This window comes from Pocillopora damicornis, chromosome 5 (assembly GCF_964200805.1).
Source record: "Pocillopora damicornis chromosome 5, jaPocDami1.2, whole genome shotgun sequence".
Classification (NCBI taxonomy): domain Eukaryota; kingdom Metazoa; phylum Cnidaria; class Anthozoa; order Scleractinia; family Pocilloporidae; genus Pocillopora; species Pocillopora damicornis.
Window position 1 is genome coordinate 10,102,096 of NC_142674.1, and position 19,039 is coordinate 10,121,134.

The 19,039-nt window shown below is 37.9% G+C and overlaps 2 protein-coding genes across 2 annotated transcripts; one reads left to right on the top strand and one right to left on the bottom strand.

Moving 5' to 3' along the window:
- The first annotated feature begins 385 nt into the window (after positions 1–385).
- On the top strand, positions 386–10,838 carry LOC113682264 (uncharacterized). The gene is made up of 5 exons (XM_027199421.2): positions 386–648; positions 2,887–3,226; positions 8,295–8,448; positions 8,810–8,947; positions 9,489–10,838. The coding sequence occupies exons 1-5, from the start codon at positions 519–521 to the stop codon at positions 9,648–9,650; spliced, it is 924 nt and encodes a 307-aa protein (XP_027055222.2). The 5' UTR covers positions 386–518; the 3' UTR covers positions 9,651–10,838.
- Positions 10,189–19,023, bottom strand: LOC113682263 (heat shock 70 kDa protein 12A). Its single transcript, XM_089206594.1, has 5 exons — positions 18,831–19,023; positions 17,378–17,697; positions 13,198–13,422; positions 12,886–13,051; positions 10,189–11,975 (listed from the first exon to the last, which is right to left on the bottom strand). The coding sequence occupies exons 1-5, from the start codon at positions 18,847–18,849 to the stop codon at positions 10,921–10,923; spliced, it is 1,785 nt and encodes a 594-aa protein (XP_089062720.1). The 5' UTR covers positions 18,850–19,023; the 3' UTR covers positions 10,189–10,920.
- Between the last annotated feature and the right edge of the window lie 16 nt (positions 19,024–19,039).

Below are 19,039 nucleotides of genomic sequence, written 5' to 3' on the forward strand. Positions count from 1 at the left end.
ATTTTTTATCTTCCTTTTTTTCATAAAAGAATTCGAGGTAATTGTCTTCGTCACTTCTTCACATGAACGGTATTTTTTTTATTATTGTTGATCTTTGTTACAAACACAATTTACGGGAAAAAGTGGAAATGCGTCATGAAAAGAAAAAAGTCATCAGGACCGTCTATAATTTTAATTCTGCCCAAGAAGAAAGTAGAAAGTAACTTGAATCAGTGAAAACCCCAAATACAGTTATTAATTGGTGGATACTACGAACATATCGTTTAAGTATGAACTACTAAGTGTTTATTTTCACTCTAGGAGTAACAAAACAACTTTCTATACCAGCCAATCAAAGGAGCCCGGCTGCTTACCTATGGAATAACGATAGCTCTAAACAACTCTCTCAAACAATGTAATATCTCGTTAGAGTAACTGCCACCGGCCTACCTCTGATAACGACGATATATGTACGTAAATGTAATGCAGTGCAGCGCTCTATTACGTTGCGATCCGCCGACGTAACGATACATGAACAGATGTCTTTTGGGGCAGTTGTAGAAGAAATGTACAGTGATATTAGCTCGCGTAGCAGTTCTTCTGACGAGAGTGAAAAACACCAACGTGCAACCACGCTGGACACTTACGATTCTCGACCAACAACGAAGGGTAATTCATCTAGCATTTAAAACTTATCTGAAGGAACCCTCTTGGTGTTTCAAGTTGACTTTAATTATTTTCTTAACACCGTGCAGGCTTCTCTGCGATAAAAGAAGAACTTTTCTGCTATCAAGTTTGCCTTACACGTAGCTCGAATTTCTAAAATTCCCATGTGAGATTCGCTTAAAACACGCCAGGCCATGGCCAAATCGTTTCGTCGCTGAAATTCTATGAGGATTATTTAAACTACTTTTTTACTCTAGGATGATTTGGCACAGCAAATTAAGAGCCTTAATCTCAAACTGGATTTAAACTGGACTTAAATTATGCGGTTCAAAGTTTTCCACTTTTCCCGGATATCGTATAAGGGCGTATCCTACGTGACTTATAAATGTATTACGATACAGAAATATTAAGTTTTCCACGATATATTTAATTCAACTGCTAAATTATTGCAAGTATCCCAGCTTATACGGCCCGAGCTATAATGATTTTTTTCACAATGTATTTCGAAACACTCTTGATAACACGCTAGAAGGGTCTTTAAAATTATCCATTCAGTGAGGCAGCTGTTGATATGGAACTGAGTTGTTTATGTTTCGATTGCTGCATACAATATTAATTTTTGCTATTCTTGAAAGCGGTAGGATGTTTTCACGAAAACAAAAATTTTGATAAAATCAGACTTAAAAATAAGGTATTTTTTTTTATCATAAAGTCATAATGCTCTCGATGAGAAAATCCTTTCCTAAAATTCAGATAGTTAAAATTTTATGGAACTTGATAGAAAAAAGTCATCTTGGCTGATGGGAAAATGAATAAATGACATAGAGAAAGAAACTCCCGGCCATAAGTCAGTTTAACGCGCTTATTATTCTTATTGAGTTTTGTTTTCAATTATTTAAAATAAAACAGACAAAGATTATTTCAAACATTGAAAATTGCATTGTTTCAATGATTGTGTTTTTGCAATCTCTTCTTTAATATTTAACCAACCACAACCAAGTTTAATCAGAGCGCGGGTTCAATTATTCTAATTACGTTCCTAATATTCAGTAAAAGGGAGACATATTTCTTCCAGTCAAAACGATGGAGGATTAAAAAAATTGTCTTCCTACGAGAGAAATAACAGTCATCCATTAAGGCAGATCGCGTAAGGTAAGATAATTTTGTGAGCCATGATTCGACTTAAGTTGAGGTGAAATTGATTTCGGTTTGAATGAAGACATCACTTAGGGTTTGTCTGTCGATTTTAACACAATTTCAGAGAAGATATTTTTAATTAGAATCGAATTTTTTCGAGGAAGAAATCGAGCAAATTTTAATTCCATGAGAAAAGCGCGAAAGATATATCTTTTTTGTGGTTTACTGCTGGTGTTTTGATTCCATGGTAACTGATATGTTAGAGTTTAGATATGGACAGGTAAATCGCTGCAAGTTTTGATGTGATTTTCAGTCTTATTTGCAATAACAACTGGAAATCGAAGAAAACGCCGAGCGAGATAACTGATACAGAAAATACAAAATTAAACAAGATCTGTTTTCCTTTCCTCTTAATTCACACAGTAAACTCTCTTGTTTTAGTTTTGTTTCCATTTCTTACTTCATTAATATTTTACTATTGTGGTAATCTGCGCGCTCGCTAAATATATCACACTTTATTGTAATGCAAGGTAGTCTCGAGGTAAATCCGAGCGTCCTGATTGGTTCTGAGCCGTGCACGTTTGGTTACAGAAGCCGGCGAAGTGAAATTAAACAAGTTTGGCCCGAGTGCCATATAATAAACTACCTATTAACCTCGCTTGCTCGAGCCGTACTAAGGAAAAACTATCTGGTGGTAGCAAAAGAGTTGATTGTATAATTGAATAATGTTCAAAACAAAAACATTTCCAGTTACCCATTAGATAGATACTGAACCTTTAAACACCTCGTCCCTATAAATACGAAAATAAAATATTTGATTTATTTCTAACTTTAGTTACCGCAAAAAAACTTGGTAAAAATCCTTATTCGCCTCGGGTCTACGATATTTTTCGACAAATTCAGTGCTCAGGTCGCAGGGTTCGAGAAGATCATTATGGAAGATTTTTTGATTTGACTCATTCAACCTTAGTCGAAGCAGAAATGTTTTTGGTTCTAGATACTAAATCTAATGACTGTATGCACCCACAGAGGTAAGGACTAATATTCCTACAGGAAGGGAAATATGTATGGTTTGTTGATTTGGTTTATTAAACTTATTTTGAGGTGGAAGAGCAAAGTCAAAGCAAAAAGGCATCTCTAAATTATCAACACAAAGGAAAAAGAAGACCGTGCACCAAACGGCAATGGATCGATTGCTGTACGAGATCGCTGTGAGAACACAGCACAAAGCAAAAAGCCTGGAGTTTGAAGCCAAAAACCTGAGTGATACAGTGGACAACTTGCGTCACGAAAACAGAGCACTGAAACGACTTCAACGATCTCAAACAAGGGAAATTCACGATAGACATGACTTTGTAGATATGGCAAATCTGTCCCTGAAGGGATTTCGTAAAGATGTGAGATTCAGTGAGGAGAATCGAGTTGATGCTGATGCTACTGTTAGGTGAGTAAATGCTAATTACTTAAAGAGTGGGTTGGCCTCAATGACATGTCGAGGTCCGGCATAAAACATAAAGGGTGTAAGTTTCTAAATAAACTGCGGTGCCGCGTCGGTGGCGGTGTTTTATTATTTAATTATTAAGAGGCGATCTCTGTAAGAGCGGTCCAGGGCATTTCGCATCGGAAAAAAGTTTTCCCTCAAACTTTGCCCATTAAACTATTTTTGGTAACAAGTAAATAAAACCGCATTAGTTTCTGGAAATACCTCAAAATAAAATTTTTAGAGCTCTCAAAATTCAAAGCTGCTAAAGGCCCTTTTTTGACCTCTTGCGACATCGAAAATTTCAAAAGTTGAATAGCCCGGTCCTCGTATCACACCGCATGCAGCAAAAAATATTTTGTATTCTTAAAGTGTGTGATATATAAGGTGTATAAAATGCATTTCAATTTTGATATTCGTTTATTCAGAGGCTCGTCATAATTTATTTAAAAACACTCGTTGGACAGCTTTCTGAAATTGGTTAAAAGTACTCTTTCTTTCTCGGTTGATATTGCTCAAGTCCAGACCAGACCATTAAAAACTCCGCTTGATTTCTGCTAATAAGATGTTTGGCTGCAGAAAAATATAAAAACATCTTGCACTTATTGATTTTCTTCGCCGAGGTGACTTCGAACTTTTAGCGATATTGCAAGCGTGACAGCCGATTATGCAAATTAGTTCATTGAGCAAACTCCGACCGTTTTATGTGAGTAGCTCAATAAATCTTAGATTTTAACCATTTTAAGTAGAAAACATAGTAGGACAGAGCTTTAAAACCACACCGATTAATACTTTAAGCATTTTAAAAGGCCAAAATTTGACAAATTTTATTATCTCGAAAGACGTCAACAACAACGTATCGAATATCATAATTTGATTAGCGCTCGCAAACTCTTTTTTTTAAAATTTGGCTTCTGTTATTGGCTTACACTATTCAAACCTGTACGAACTTTTCAAAATTAAACTACAGGATTCTATTTAGTGTAACCAGCGATTACAGCACACACTAAATTCACCGTGACCAGTGACTCTGTCACGTAATTCCATCGTGTAATTGTCTTGAATACTTCTCACGTCTAAATAAAGCAGCGATTTCTCGGATTTCTCGCTGAAAGGGAAAAAATTATATTTGGTCGTCACATCTGTCTGCATAACAGTCTCTGTTCATAAGTTTGAAGAGTTCTTGTAAAAAAAGATATCGCATTCGCATAACGGGCGGACGTCATAATTAGATTGCATAACAACTACACTCCGAAATCATTTCCTCCATTTTTGCAAGAGGTGCTGCATTTGTATTTTGCATTTTGAATGCGAGCTCAAAATGTTCGCATATGTCTCTTAGCATCTTGACTTTGAGACTAGACAACCTTGCTTCTCTTGCCAACGAGCACACATCATAGATATCAAACATGACTGGATGTTTCAGTCTATCTCATCCATTACTGTGTTCCTCGCCTCTCTCAAACACCCTTCGTCTACATCAGACGCGGATGCTTCTATCAAGTGGTCGTCTGCGTCGGTGGCATCATCCGATTCTTGTTGTATTTTAGATCGCTGTTTAAGGCACAATCTCGAGAAGAAACCCTGAATCTGTATGTTGGATAACCACTCTGTTCTATAGATCATTCTCTCTCCATCTATTGTGCAAGCAGTTCGCATATCCTTTGCTACTTTCTCTGGGTTTGGTTTCTGCCAGTGTCTCATCCGATATTAAATTTCTGTTTCAAGTACTGCCTGACGTTTTGTGAAAGCCGTTCACTTGCACCTCTCTTATGAAGAGCCCATCCCATGGGAAGCTTTGATGTACTTGTCAAGGGTTCTGTGGCCACTGCAACCAGTTCAGTCGAACTTTCACCCTCTAATGACAATGACTGAAAGTAATGGACCCACTACCTCTTCACTTTGTCATAAAGACTTTAAGTCATGCTCGCAGGCACAGGACTTACATGATGAACCAGCTAGTTCATATGGAAGTCAAGGTCGGCCTGCGTCTTAAAATCTTCATCGCAACCAGGTTCAGGGCATTGATAGGAACTACCGTCGTTGCCATCATTGCTTTCTCCTGCTGATGCAGTTCGTCGAGCAGTGGTTGGGAAAAATGGAATCTCCTTCACCAGATCCGTCATTTTTTCTGTGGAAAAATTGCAATTTTAATTTTACCGAATAAACTTTCCAGACCCAACATTAAACGCTCTACAAACGCGCAGGCCCTCTTGTATAAGTTGCTGAAAGTGGCAATCTTGATGTCCGAGCCCTCGTAGAGATGATACTAGCTTACTGTTGTGATAGCAACCTACTTCATCCGATCTTATAAGGGCCTTTTTTATTCCTGAATTTCGTAACTTTATGGTGACAAAGAGATTTTCTAGGACTGACAGCACTGAAAACCAGTCTTTTTTACAGCTGTTAAAAAGTTCTACGTATCAGGTTTCTTCCAGGCTTTCCTCCTGTCTTACAACAACGCTACTCACATGCCAATTGATTTCCCTCTTGGTAAACCATTCTGCTTGCTTTTCCCGGAACTTCATCGCTATGAACTTCATTGTCCAGTCAACTATTATAAATGCTTCATCTCCCTCCAAAGTATCGACAATTTGCCGCTCGTACTGATCCTGGTTTCTGCTCTCAGGATATACCCTCTCCATTCAAAGATCTTAGCGGCAGCATTTTTTGCTTTGTACAGATAGTCTTCCGCTTGAAACCTACCCAATTGTATTGTGTACTCAGAAATAGCGCCTTTTACTTCTTCAAGAACACTCTTCAGCATCTCACAATCCTCACACTTCACGTTGTGACTGTGACTGCATACTTTCTGAACTTCAGTGTCACCAGCATGGCTCGGTGCAAAGACCCTACAGTGATCGGCACATTTGCTATCGTCCTCTTCGCAGTGATTACGGTATGTAGTCTTCAAATACAAATTGCTCTCCTGAAGCCTCTCGCGAACTTCTTTACACTAGTCCTTTTCTGCTCCCACGCTTTCCAATTCGTCTATAATTTGGAGAAAATCCTTGAAACCATCCGCTCCCTCAGCTGCAGTATCGTGTAAACCTCTATATAACGCCATACATCTTAGATATTGCCTTTGACTTTTGCAAATTGACAGAATACCGGCTCTTTAGCCCTTTGGAATCGCTACCAGGGTGTGTCGGATACTGGCACGCTGAACTTTGGCGCCAGAACTTCCCATAAGTGTGCCTATGCTTTGCGCAGACCCACATTTTGCTATAACTGAGTCTTCTACATCGAACAGGCCAGCCCTTGCAAAGATAGGCTCTCCTTCTGTGAAACTCTCTTTTGACAAATGGATTAAGCAGATATGACTCTTTATTGAGTCAGTACTCTGAGGCAAGTTAAACAAACCGGAAACTCCTCGTGATCTTCGAGCGAAGTTTCTGAAGAACGCGACTGAAAACAGGACTTCTTTTGGCGAATACCGCTTCAAGAATTTAGTGTTATTAATCCCAAGCAAACCAGTACCGAAAGAGACATATGAATTACAGCTAATACACTTACGCACTTTACAGTATAGATATAGCTAATTGTTGGAAAAATGAGGTCACAAGTAATGTAATAATTTATTTCCTCAAAAATCGCGGGGTCCTTTTCCACAAGAACTCCCTAGAGTTCTGAATAGAAACTTTCATAAAGACAGGTGTGCAGACAAAATTTCTCTTATTCTTGCCGACCAGAATTTGGATCCAAAAGGCGATGTTATCGCTGCTTTATTAAGAAGGGAGAAGCAATTGAGGATAATTACACATGTACAATTGAATTATGTGACAGTGGTCACGGTGTATTTCAGTGTGTGCTGTTATCGCCGGTTACACTAAATAGAATGCTGTAGTTTGGTTATGAAATGTTCATACAGGTTTGAATAGCGTAAGCCATCAGAACTCAAATATGAAATAACAGAAGCCAAATTTTATAAAGGGGTTTGCGAGCGCTAATCATGAATTATGATAATTATGATATTCGATACGTTGTTGTTGACGTCTTTCGTCACGAGATAATAAAATTTGTCAAATTTTGGCCTTTTAAAATGTTTAAGGTATTGATCGGTGTGGTCTTAAAGCTCTGTCCACTATATTTTCTCCTATATTTTCTACTTCTAAGATTTATTGAGCTACTCACATAAAACGGTCTGAGTTTGCTCAATGAACTAATTTGCATAATCGGCTGTCACGCTTGCAATATCGCTAAAAGTTCGAAGTCACCTCGGCGAAGAAAATCAATAAGTGCAAGATGTTTTTATATTTTTCTGCAGCCAAACATCTTATTAACAGAAATCAAGCGGAGTTTTTAATAGTCTGGTCTGGACTTGAGCAATATCAACCGAGAAAGAAAGAGTATTTTTAACCAATTTCAGAAAGCTGTCCAACGAGTGTTTCTAAATAAATTATGACGAGCCTCTGAATAAACGAATATCTAAATTGAAATGCATTTTAAACACCTTATATATCACACACTTTAAGAATACAAAATATTTTTTGCTGCATGCGGTGTGATACGAGGACCGGGCTATTCAACTTTTGAAATTTTCGATGTCGCAAGAGGTCAAAAAAGGGCCTTTAGCAGCTTTGACTTTTGAGAGCTCTAAAAATTTTATTTTGAGGTATTTCCAAAAACTAATGTGGTTTTATTTACTTGTTACCAAAGATAGTTTATTGGGTAAAGTTTGAGGGAAAACTTTTTTCCGATGCGAAATGCCCTGGACCGCTCTTACAGAGATCGCCTCTTAAGTGTAAAACATTTCAGGCGAAAACTAAGTTCAGAAATTTCATCCCACTGGCGGTAGGCGGGATTTTAGTGAAGATATATCTAATGATATGAATTTTGAAATGCTGATTGCAAATCGATGATATCACTTGAGTGAAAATCACAGAAAACCTAACGATCGCATCTTTTTTAAAAAACAGGAACAATGCCATTTTCAGAGTGAAAAAGGAAATTTGTTGTAGTATTCATTTATCAGGGAATAAGGAATTTTGAATAAGGATACCACCACCTAAATGTTATATTTTAACGATAGGAAGAAAACAAAAAAAGTCATACGGCTTGAGAACGAAAGTAAGAGATATGAAAATCTCCTGCAACTTGACTCAAAATTACCAAGCATAGAAGAATTGGAGCAGAAGATAGAAAAAGCCGATAGGGATCTGGAACTGAAGGACGAAAGGCTGAAGGTGAGAAGATGAATACTGAATATATAGAAATTATCATCGATAATTGTCAAGGGATGTAATTGCATTTCTGCATGAGCCATTTTCTCTGAAAAATTCAGGGCCTCGCTATTGAGCAGGAGTATAAATGAGAAGCTGTAAACTCTTATGGAAAGTTGACGGAATACCTTTTATGGACGCCATCCTATCCGTGGGAGGTAGCAATCCTTTTAGACGCTGAATGTTCCGGAATACAGGGAAGCAGATCATTACGCATGTATGCAATGGTCATAATATCAATTTTACATCTTACGCTATAATCTTAAAATTCTTCATTGATACGCTTGAAAAATTCTTGTTATTAAGTTATTCGTTTTTTACTCAGGAATTACAAACGAAACTCGAACTGGATGACCAAAGAATCACCCAAGAACAAAAGAAGGAAAAGAAACGTTTCGTGAAACTGCAACATGAGATAGATGAAACTGTCAGAGAGTGCCACGATCTAACTTCCCGAATCAAAGTACGTACAATGAACTTGATCAACGTTAAATGTATAGAAATTAAAGTGTTCAGCTTTTACGGAGAGAAACTCGGTTTCTCAAAATAACTGGCCTTCATTCCATTCTCAAGTGAAGTTGTTTCATTATCATTTGTTGTATTCCCGCGCTCTCTTTCTTTATCCTCCTTTCTTGTATCTTTTTGTCTACCAGAATTCATTACATGCGAATGGAAGGAATTTAAGCCGCAGATCGCTCCATAAACCCCTCCCATACGTTGTTTTCTGCGCGAAGAGAGCTCTGCATGAAAACTTAGAATCCTTGGTTTATTTTCTTTCTTCCACGAGGGGCAGAAATGAATGCATTAGTTGCAGTTGTCAGGTTAAGATGGCACAAACTCTCACAGATTTTATCCTCCTATCGAGCATTCCATGACCCTTTGGCATTCTCCCGAAAGTTGCCTCACAGTAATGAATTGTAAAACATAGATTATTATCCGTGTAATACCACCACAGAAAACAAAATGCATAAGGACCCATGCCAAATGATTCGTTTCCTTCGCAGACGGCAGAGAGGAAAATCCACAAGACAAATATTTACTGCCGTAAGCGAGGACCCTCAACCCAAGCCCTCCCGGCCATCACTTGGTATCCTCCTGCGATTGAACAGTCTCCAACAAATAAAGTTCAAACCTGGCTGAATAAAAATTCTGACAGTTCCACATGAAACAGATTTGCCTTTCAGAATACCTTCCGCATTGTGCAAGCTATAACTGTTCATTAAGGCGTCGAGTGTTTTGTCCAGAAGAATTGATGAGTTTTTGTGTCAAGATTTGTATAAAAAAAGACTTACCATAATTTTAATCTTGTTGTCACAATTCTCTTTTACGAAGGCGCTAAACGAGGATATCTTTGTAGACGTAGATACAAGTATTCTCTGCTAAATCACACAAAATGCCTAATGCGATTGACAAATTTTTCTTTTGCGACCGGGGTTATTTTAATCACGAGAGGCAATGCAAGTTCATTCCTGTATGCTGGCAGTTTTCATTGGTCACTCACCGAGAAGTGGAAGACTTGACAACTAAAAAGGAAACTGCATTGCGCTTAAAAAAGCTTACCAATTTAAGATCACTGAAGATAATCAGCGAAGAAACTTCCGTCAGATTTTCCCCTACTTCAAGCTAAGGTTGAACCAGCAGTCTTTTGACGGAACCCATAAGTTGTTTCAGTATTTTAAGACAAAATTCGGTTCAAAATAATTATTTCTTTGTGTACATCTGCATATAACTTTATTTCCCTCCGTTTTACGCTGTTTGCCTAACAAGAGTCTAATGTTTTCAGCTCCAAGGCTGCACTAAGGTCTATGATGCTATCTTACATCCAAGGGAATAATGTGAAAATCACTTATTTGACCAACAGAAAAAAATAATCTCATTTGTAAACACATCTCAAGGAGTTGCCATTACTTAAATTCCGTACATCACTGCGATACACTCTTCTGTAATAAAGAAAAAGTATGCTAGAGAAATCATATCATTCTTCTCACTGAAAAAAAGTGATTTCGGAATCATTACATAAGACAGGCCAACGCATGAAAAATTTGCTAGTCTAAGTCCTGTGATAGTGTTTCACCTCTTGGCGGTTTGTTGGAACAATTAGGAGACACACCAAAACACATTTTCGAATCAAATAGAGAAGCAGCTGTTTGTAAACTTCGTGTTGTAGTTTCGCGTGTACGTATATGTTACTGAGTTGTTTTTCAAAATGGCAGCATTCGAGGTCGAATTTTTGGCACATTTCAAGACATCTTTCGAACGGTAAGGTGACTCTCTGTAATCTTGAGACGCAGTATGTTGTAAATTTGAAAACTTATTTCATAGTGGCGATGATAAAGATTTTATGGTTTCTAGATCATATTTTCCCCTTTAATTTCACTGTTATATAACGCAAGAAATGTAACGTAAGAATATCGTTCCAAACGCTGAGACTGATCATTACTTGACGTGGAAAAAGTCCAGTGTAGTTTGCGCTGTATTGCCACTCGAAATGTCTCGAGCTGTTGCGGTTATTTCTGTTCCTCCAAAATACAGACTGACCTCCAGTTCCCTATCCAAACCTCTCCACGTTTCAGGAGACTCAACCACAACGCTTCCAATCCTTTTTACTCCGGCGTCAGTGATAAGAAGGGCATTGGGGTTGTCTGCCGCGTAGAAAGAGTACTTGATCTTCTTTTCGTTTGGATACAATGGTCGATAGATACTTTTTATTCGCTGCCCGAGTTTAACGACTTCATTTTCCTTCACAAAGTAGTTAAGCAAATCATTACACATCTCCACGCCATTCGCGACAAACTTCTTTTCTTCTGGGTGAACTCCGCGGACAAACTCTCGGCAGCAGTCGGCTCCATACGTCTTGCTGACAACTCTTTGCACTATTCTACCCGGACTCTTGCCAAACAAGACAGCCCCTTGGACAACAGCAGTACTGGTATCATTAGGAATGATTATATAACACCTGCTGGAAAACCTTCTTTTGATTTCTTCCTGAAGAATCAAAGAATTCGCGAATCCTCCAACTAATAGCATCACAGTGACTTTCGAAAGCCGTGGCTCGCTAAGGAGCACTCTTAAGTGATCCTTCATAGCTTCCAATACCGGCCGAAACTGCTCCACCATAACTCTCGAACTTAAGCACAGGTACTCATCGTTGAGGATTCTGATTTCTCCATTTGAATAGCGTTTCAAAGCCACTGTAACGGCATCGTTGATCCACGAGACGAAACTTCGTGGCAGGCGAATCCTTGTCTCTTTTTGCTGCACGACCCGAACCCCGCGCTTCTTAATTTCAAAATCGTTCATGAGTTTTAGCCAATCAGAAGGAAATTGTTGGCGATAATCAAACATCTTCTGCTGACCAAATATTTGGTCCAAAAGGCTCTTAAACTGTTCATTCACTTTCTTGCCTCCATACGGTCCACCTGTTACTTTGTAGATTTCCTTAATGTTACCGTCATCCTGTTTTTCATGCACTGTCACATCAAAGGTACCGCCTATAAAGAGTTAAGAGATTTATGGATTACACCTAAATATTTATTGAATGGGACTTATTTACTTAATCGTGATGCCGTAAAATTTGATACCACAGCTATGACCAGATTGTTTTAATCATGATCTCGTCGACTTTAGAGAGCAAACTCCCGTGTCCCTGCAGTTCAGATTCTTCCAAGGTGAAACAGATAGCTGGTTTGTGAAAGGTAAAATCCACAAAGAGAGAGACTTTTTCATAATGAAACTGTCATGCTGGGTTAGGAAATTAAAAAAGCTACAATGCGTTCTATACAGGGATTTTTGACTGTCTAATTCCACGTATTGACCTAACTGAATTGGCTTTGAACTCTATACCACATCTTTCTTTAAAAAATAGGTGTTTAATATTTTTGAATGTTAGCAAAGTGCGTTTCGTCATCTTTGATATAATTACAAGGTTGTATCGCGTCTGTTTCGGATTTTACTGTGGAAATAGCGCATTAGGAGGAATATTTCTAACCCCTTCACGGTGGTTTGTCACAGAGGTTTACTTACGTTCCCCTATTTAGAAGGTAAATGTTATAGTTAACCAGACCATCGACATTATCAAGGTTTTGAATGGTTTCATTCTAGTTTTTGTCTGAACAAGTTCTCAGTTATAGAGCAATCCACATTTTGTACAGATAGCCATCGGAACTACTCCTTGCTTATTGAAAAAGTATTTCTTTTTGAATAAGTAAAGTAGCCGGCAGTATTTCTCTAGACAAGGGGCTACTTCTTGTAAGTTACTCCACCCATTGATGTTCTTCGCTCCTTTCGCGTTCAAAAAGAAGCACTATCGTTGCGCGTTTCATCAACTCTACAAACCACTCAATTTGAAAAGGTTCTTCAGAAACGAAGACTACGAAAATCTTTGCTCAGAGGAAGCCTCACCTCCGATGTCGACAACCATATAGTGTATATTGGGTTGAGAGAGTTGTCCTTCAAGCGACACAGCACCCATTCTCTCCAGGTGTCTTTCTGTGCAAAACAGTGCCGCAGCTTCAGGTTCTAAAGCAATTATCAACTGCTCTGGATTCTCAGATGACCCAAGGCCAGCCTATGAAAAAAAAGTGACACAACTACTCATTTTTCCTTGAAATGATGACAGACTAATATGCCGGTAAATGCAACACAATCGAACAATCGTGCTAAATGCCTCACTCGCCGATAGCATGGATGATTTAAGCCCATCTCATTGCATACCTCATAGGCTGCTTCACGCATAAACTGCTTCGCTCGTGGAGTCCATATGGCTGGTACAGTCAGAACCCACTGGATATCCTCCATTTTATATCCGTCATCTCTCGTCTCTTGTCGAATGATATTGAGCGCTTGTTCTTTCAGAAACCGGATGGAATGTGCAAACACTTGTTTTGCATGCAAGAGTTTTCCATTTGCTGCGGATATCTTGGTGCTAAGATTCAGGCTCTAATTTGATAAAGGTAGAAAATATAAGATAAGTAACTTTATTGTTTTTTTAGAGGGCACGGTAACGAATCCTGCAATCTGATTGGTTCTTTACCCGGTCAGTATTTTCCTATCTCTGCCCACGGGCCACGGTAACGCTTTCGTGAGTCGCCGTGTACATCTCAACTTTCGTTGCCATTTTTCATAAATATACCTCGTTTTGCCCGCTGGGCAGTATTTTTAAGCAAACACATCGGTCACTACCTCAAGCCGACTTATGAATCCTCTCTTTCTCTCTCTCAAATCAATTTAGTTGACAAAAAAATATTGGTTTCAGAATGAATTTGTATAGGCAATGGTGTCATTACGTCGGTTGACAAGCGGCCTAAAAACCGTCTGCAATTGATTTTAATCATTCACAAAAAGTACTTAGAAAGTTAAAACGTGAGGTATTTGGTTACAGGTAAACTGAACAATGGAACTTTCATTCATTTAATGTCTGAATTTTCACAAACAATTTGTTCGTAGTAAAAGAGCGAGCGAAGTTTTAATTTCAGTTCGACAATAAATATACGCTCCTGGTGAGTCTTTCAAAGTCCGTTCAATTTGGACATTTGGACCATAAATTGCACAACAGAAACTGAAGGAATTTATTGAGAAAAGGCCGCATTAAATCCCCTTGTGTCTCGTTGGAGTGTGCCGTTCGAATTCAGTTTTTGTGGAGGAAAGACCAGATTTACACACGCCGTTGCAGCTAACAAACGAGCAAACTCTCACAACTTCAAAATAAAAAAATTGAATTTACTCACAATTACTTTCCTCGCCGTTTACTTAATGAACAGAGGTAAATCTTCGTACATGAATGAATCGTCGATGAGAGTGAATAATACTTTCCGTTAGATCATTGATTGTTTTTGAAGAAAACATTGTCGTGACAGTCCTTGCCAAACTAGTTCCGTTGTTTTTCAAATCTTCTTGCGCTTTTTTTTTCTTACGCGCTCTCTAATTGACAGGTGTCAGATTGTGGCAGATACTTGTAAAAATAATGTTTCAAAGTTTGTTTGGAAGCCTTTTAAATCATCTTTATCGTTACGGAAATGAAAATGTTTCGCTGAGGCATCTCTCTTTAATTTGCATCACCGCTATTTTAACTACCATTTACTCACTCAAAAATAGTTCAGTTTATGGAAGATCTTGCCGTATTTACGTCCATAAATCATTAGGGTTCTTTTGGAAAGAATTTCGTCAAGTTTAAAAAACAATAAATATGTTATTTACCGGCTAAGGGTCGGTCCGTATGGTGAAAAACTGTGACCTCGGTCTTGAAAATGCTGCCCTCGGCCTACGGCCTCGGGCAGTATTTTCAAGACCTCGCTCACAGTTTTTCACCATACGGACCTCCCAGCCGGCAAATAACATATATTTATTGTTTTTTTAGAGGGCACGGTAACGAATCTTGCAATCTGATTGGTTCTTTACCCGGTCAGTATTTTCCTATCTCTGCCCACGGGCCACGGTAACGCTTTCGTGAGTCGCCGAGTACATCCCAACTTTCGTTGTCATTTTTCATAAATATACCTCGTTTTCCAGCTGGGCAGTATTTTTAAGCAAACACGTCGGTCACTACCTCAAGCCGATAAATAACTTATGAATCCTCTTTTTTATCTCTATCAAATCACTTTGGTTGACAGAAAAATATTGGTTTCAGAATGAATTTGTATAAACAATATTGTCATTACGTTGGTTGACAAGCGGCCTAGTAACCGTCTGCAATTAATTTTAATCGTTCACAAAAAGTACCCAGAAAGTTGAAACGTGAGGTATTTGGTCACAGTTAAACTGAACGATGGAACTTTCATTCATTTAAAATCTGAATTTTCTCGAGCAATTTGTTCATAGTAAAAAAAAAGCGAGCGAAGTTTTAATTTAAGTTCTACAACAAATATACGCTCCTGGTGAGTCTTTCCAATTCCGTTCAATTTGGACATTTGTACCTTAAATTGCACAACAGAAATTGAAGGAATTTTTTGAGAAAAGGCCGCATTACATTCCCTTGTGTCTCGTTGGAGTGTGCCGTTCGAATTCAGTTTTTGTGAAGGAAAGATCAGAGTTAAACACGCCATTACAGCAAACAAACGAGCAAACTCTCACGACTTCAAAATAAAAAAATTGAATTTACTCACAATTACTTTCCTCGCCGTTTACTTAATGAACAGAGGTAAATCTTCGTACATGAATGAATGATCGATGAGAGTGAATAATACTTTCCGTTAGATCATTGACTGATTTTGAAGAAAACATTGTTGTGACAGTCCTTGCCAAACTAGTTCTGTTGGTTTTCAAATGTTCCCACGATTTTTTTTTCTTGCGCGCTCTCTAATTGACAGGTGTCAGATTGTGACAGATACTTGTAAAAATAATGTTTCAAAGTTTGTTTGGAAGCCTTTTAAATCACCTTTATCGTTACGGAAATGAAAATGTTTCGCTGAGGCATCTCTCTTAAATTTGCATCACCTCTATTTTAACTACCATTTACCCACTCAAAAATTGTTCAGTTTATGGAAGATCTTGCCGTATTTACGTCCATAAATCATTAGGGTTCTTTCGGAAAGAATTTCGTCAAGTTTAAAAACAATAAATATGTTATTTACCGGCTAAGGGTCGGTCCGTATGGTGAAAAACTGTGACCGAGGTCTTGAAAATGCTGCCCTCGGCCTACGGCCTCGGGCAGTATTTTCAAGACCTCGCTCACAGTTTTTCACCATACGGACCTCCCAGCCGGCAAATAACATATATAAATTATGCGAGTGTGTTTCAGTCACATGGATGCACAAATAAATCGCTTTGCAGTGTCTTAACTTTTTGAACTAATACTTCGTCTAAACGCGTTATGAGTACTTGCCATACGCTAGATATAGCTGAACTTCATCATTCGAATATTAAAGCAGAACTCCGTCAGAATTTTTCGGTCAAACAAGCTAACTATCTTGAAAATTCAATCTATAATTGGTTTTTGACGATAAAAATTAACGGTAAAATACGACGTTTTGACCAAACTTCGGTCATTTTCAAGTGAGTGGAAATAATGTAACGATGAATATATATAGGCGTGTAAGAAGTGTAAAAAATTTTTGAAAGTGTAAACGGACAATAAGAACAGACAAGGAGAAGAAATAATTAGAAGCTAATTAAAAACATATAAATATTAAAAACAATTAAAAACCTTATTAAAAACCTTTTTAATTAGCTTATTATTTCTTCTCCTTGTATGTTCTTAATGTCCGTTTGCATTTCTTACACGCCTATATATATTCCTCGTTAAATTCTTACCACTCACTTGAAAATGACCGAAGTTTGGTCGAAACGTCGTATTTTACCATTAATTTTTACGGTCAAAAGTTTTACCAAATCACTACTGATAATAATTGGTTTTGCCAAATTATTACTATGGTTTTGTTCTTTTCAAATTACACGCTTTAAAACTCGCAAAGCTGCATTGATGTTTAAACAAACTAGTGATATTGATAATGATAGAGGTGAAAAACTTGATAATGATGATGATCCTTATCTCTTCAGGTCAACCTAATATGCATCTGGGCTGTAGTTAAAACCACAATAGGATTTAAAAACTGATTAAACCACCTATGGATGTGTTCTACAATTTAAGCTGAACTACGTCCGTTTGTCGGCAGTGACGAGAATCAATTTGTTGTCTCGGATAGAACGTGCAAGGCCCAGACCACAGAATGTGACCTGATCAGCTCCTTGAATTTTCTTCATAATAATGATAACAATTATGATAATACTAATGATGATCATGACGATGACGACGATGATGACAGTAATAACAATGGTAATAATGGTACCAAATAGTGAATAAAAGAGGAGAACATTTAAAAGATAAAAAAAAGATGAAATAAAGATGAAATAAAATGGTTAAACATACTAGAGACTTATAGTCTAGCGCACTTCATACCTCATCATTGTGTAGCAGCATTTTAAAATGCCGAAAAAACATGTATTCCTTTTCCTCAGAGAGGTTATTCAGATTTGCGTACTTTTCCTCAGCTTGGTAACCAAACGAGTCAAATGACAAATCTGGTTTAAGAAGCAGACATGTTGGTGTCTTGCTAGTTCGATGGCCCTGTTCATTTTCCCATTCTCTGTTCATAAAAATCGCATCTTCACCCTCGTCTTTATTGAATGAGAAAGCAAACCCACTGTAGGTTGTGCCGAAGTCTATTGCTACTGTAGCAAGGAAGGACTTTTCAAGATGTAAAAGCGAATTGCCAATGTCTGTGTGAAAAAAATTGGCATAAAAAAGTGGCATGACTAAAATAAATTCTAAAAGCCTTATTAACTGGGATCGAATCCCTCATTGATATAGCTTTTCGTTAAATTGAGAGGTAACTGCCTATATATGTATGTATTGCTTTTCCATTTGTTTTTTAACATGTTAGATATTCACACCTTTTCATAGTTTTTGATAGATTGAACTGTTTTAGAATTTTATGTCATGCGTATTTGAGCATATCAACATGTTAAATTTGCGCACCATTATTATTAAGCTACTATTATTGATGTTAATGACTGTCGTAACCTATGTATGACCCAAATGTAAATTCTAAAAATTAGACTGACGCTGTTTTTTTCCGTCGGCCACTGAACTTAAAACCAAGCAAATGAAAGATGAAAGCATAACACATTGCAGCTTGAATGTACATTCCGCCTTTTCACACTAAACTAGTAAGAGCAGATAATATGCAAATTATCAAGACGATGGAGCATGCTACATTGTAGCTTGAGCTGAGATCAAAGGACCTTAAAAAAGAGGGCTACATCAAGTACCACGCAAACCTGCAGATTAAAAGTTTGCATGGCATTTTACAGATAAGCGGCGTGTTGATCATGGGCATATTCAGATAGGATTGTAGCTATGATGATAAAACGGCCGCAAACTTGCAAAACGAAAGTTAGATATGACTGATTTAATCTTGCTTGTTTTATCAAAGGTAGGACACTGCCTGAACGTAATACATAGCACCACATTAATTTTCGGAAACCCACTTAGGAGGCTGTTTTCTTTCACAGCTGTACCAATAACCGGGCGAAAGTAGCTGACTGCTGTGACTGTTGACGCCGAGCTTGTAAAATTGCAAGGCGAGAATAAGTTCGCCGAAGAATAATGATGCATATCAGCGTTACAATCGATCAATAGTTTCGTCGATCACCGTTAGTGATTACAGTGAGATCTGTGGCTTTATAATCAGTGGTCTTAAGAACAGTATTTTGTATATTCTGAACCATCGCGTGTGGAAAACAGTCGTTGCATTAAACTAAGTGTAAGCACAGTGAGTTACGTCTTGTTGCTACGTCATCCAAACCCCAAAGTGTCCAAGCAAATCAGTAAATACTGAAGTTTACGTTACCTGTTAGAGATAAAGCCATAGCGTTCCGATATCTTCCTTGAGGAAAGACTTTTATTTTGAAAAAGAGAGCAAATCATCGGCGATTTCACAAATTCAATGTTATCTCGTCAAAATCGAGGGGAAATTTCCCGGAAATCAAACCAACCAATAGAGGGTCAAGAGATGAATCGTGTCTTCCGAAACAACAGGGGGGGTTACCAAATTTAGAT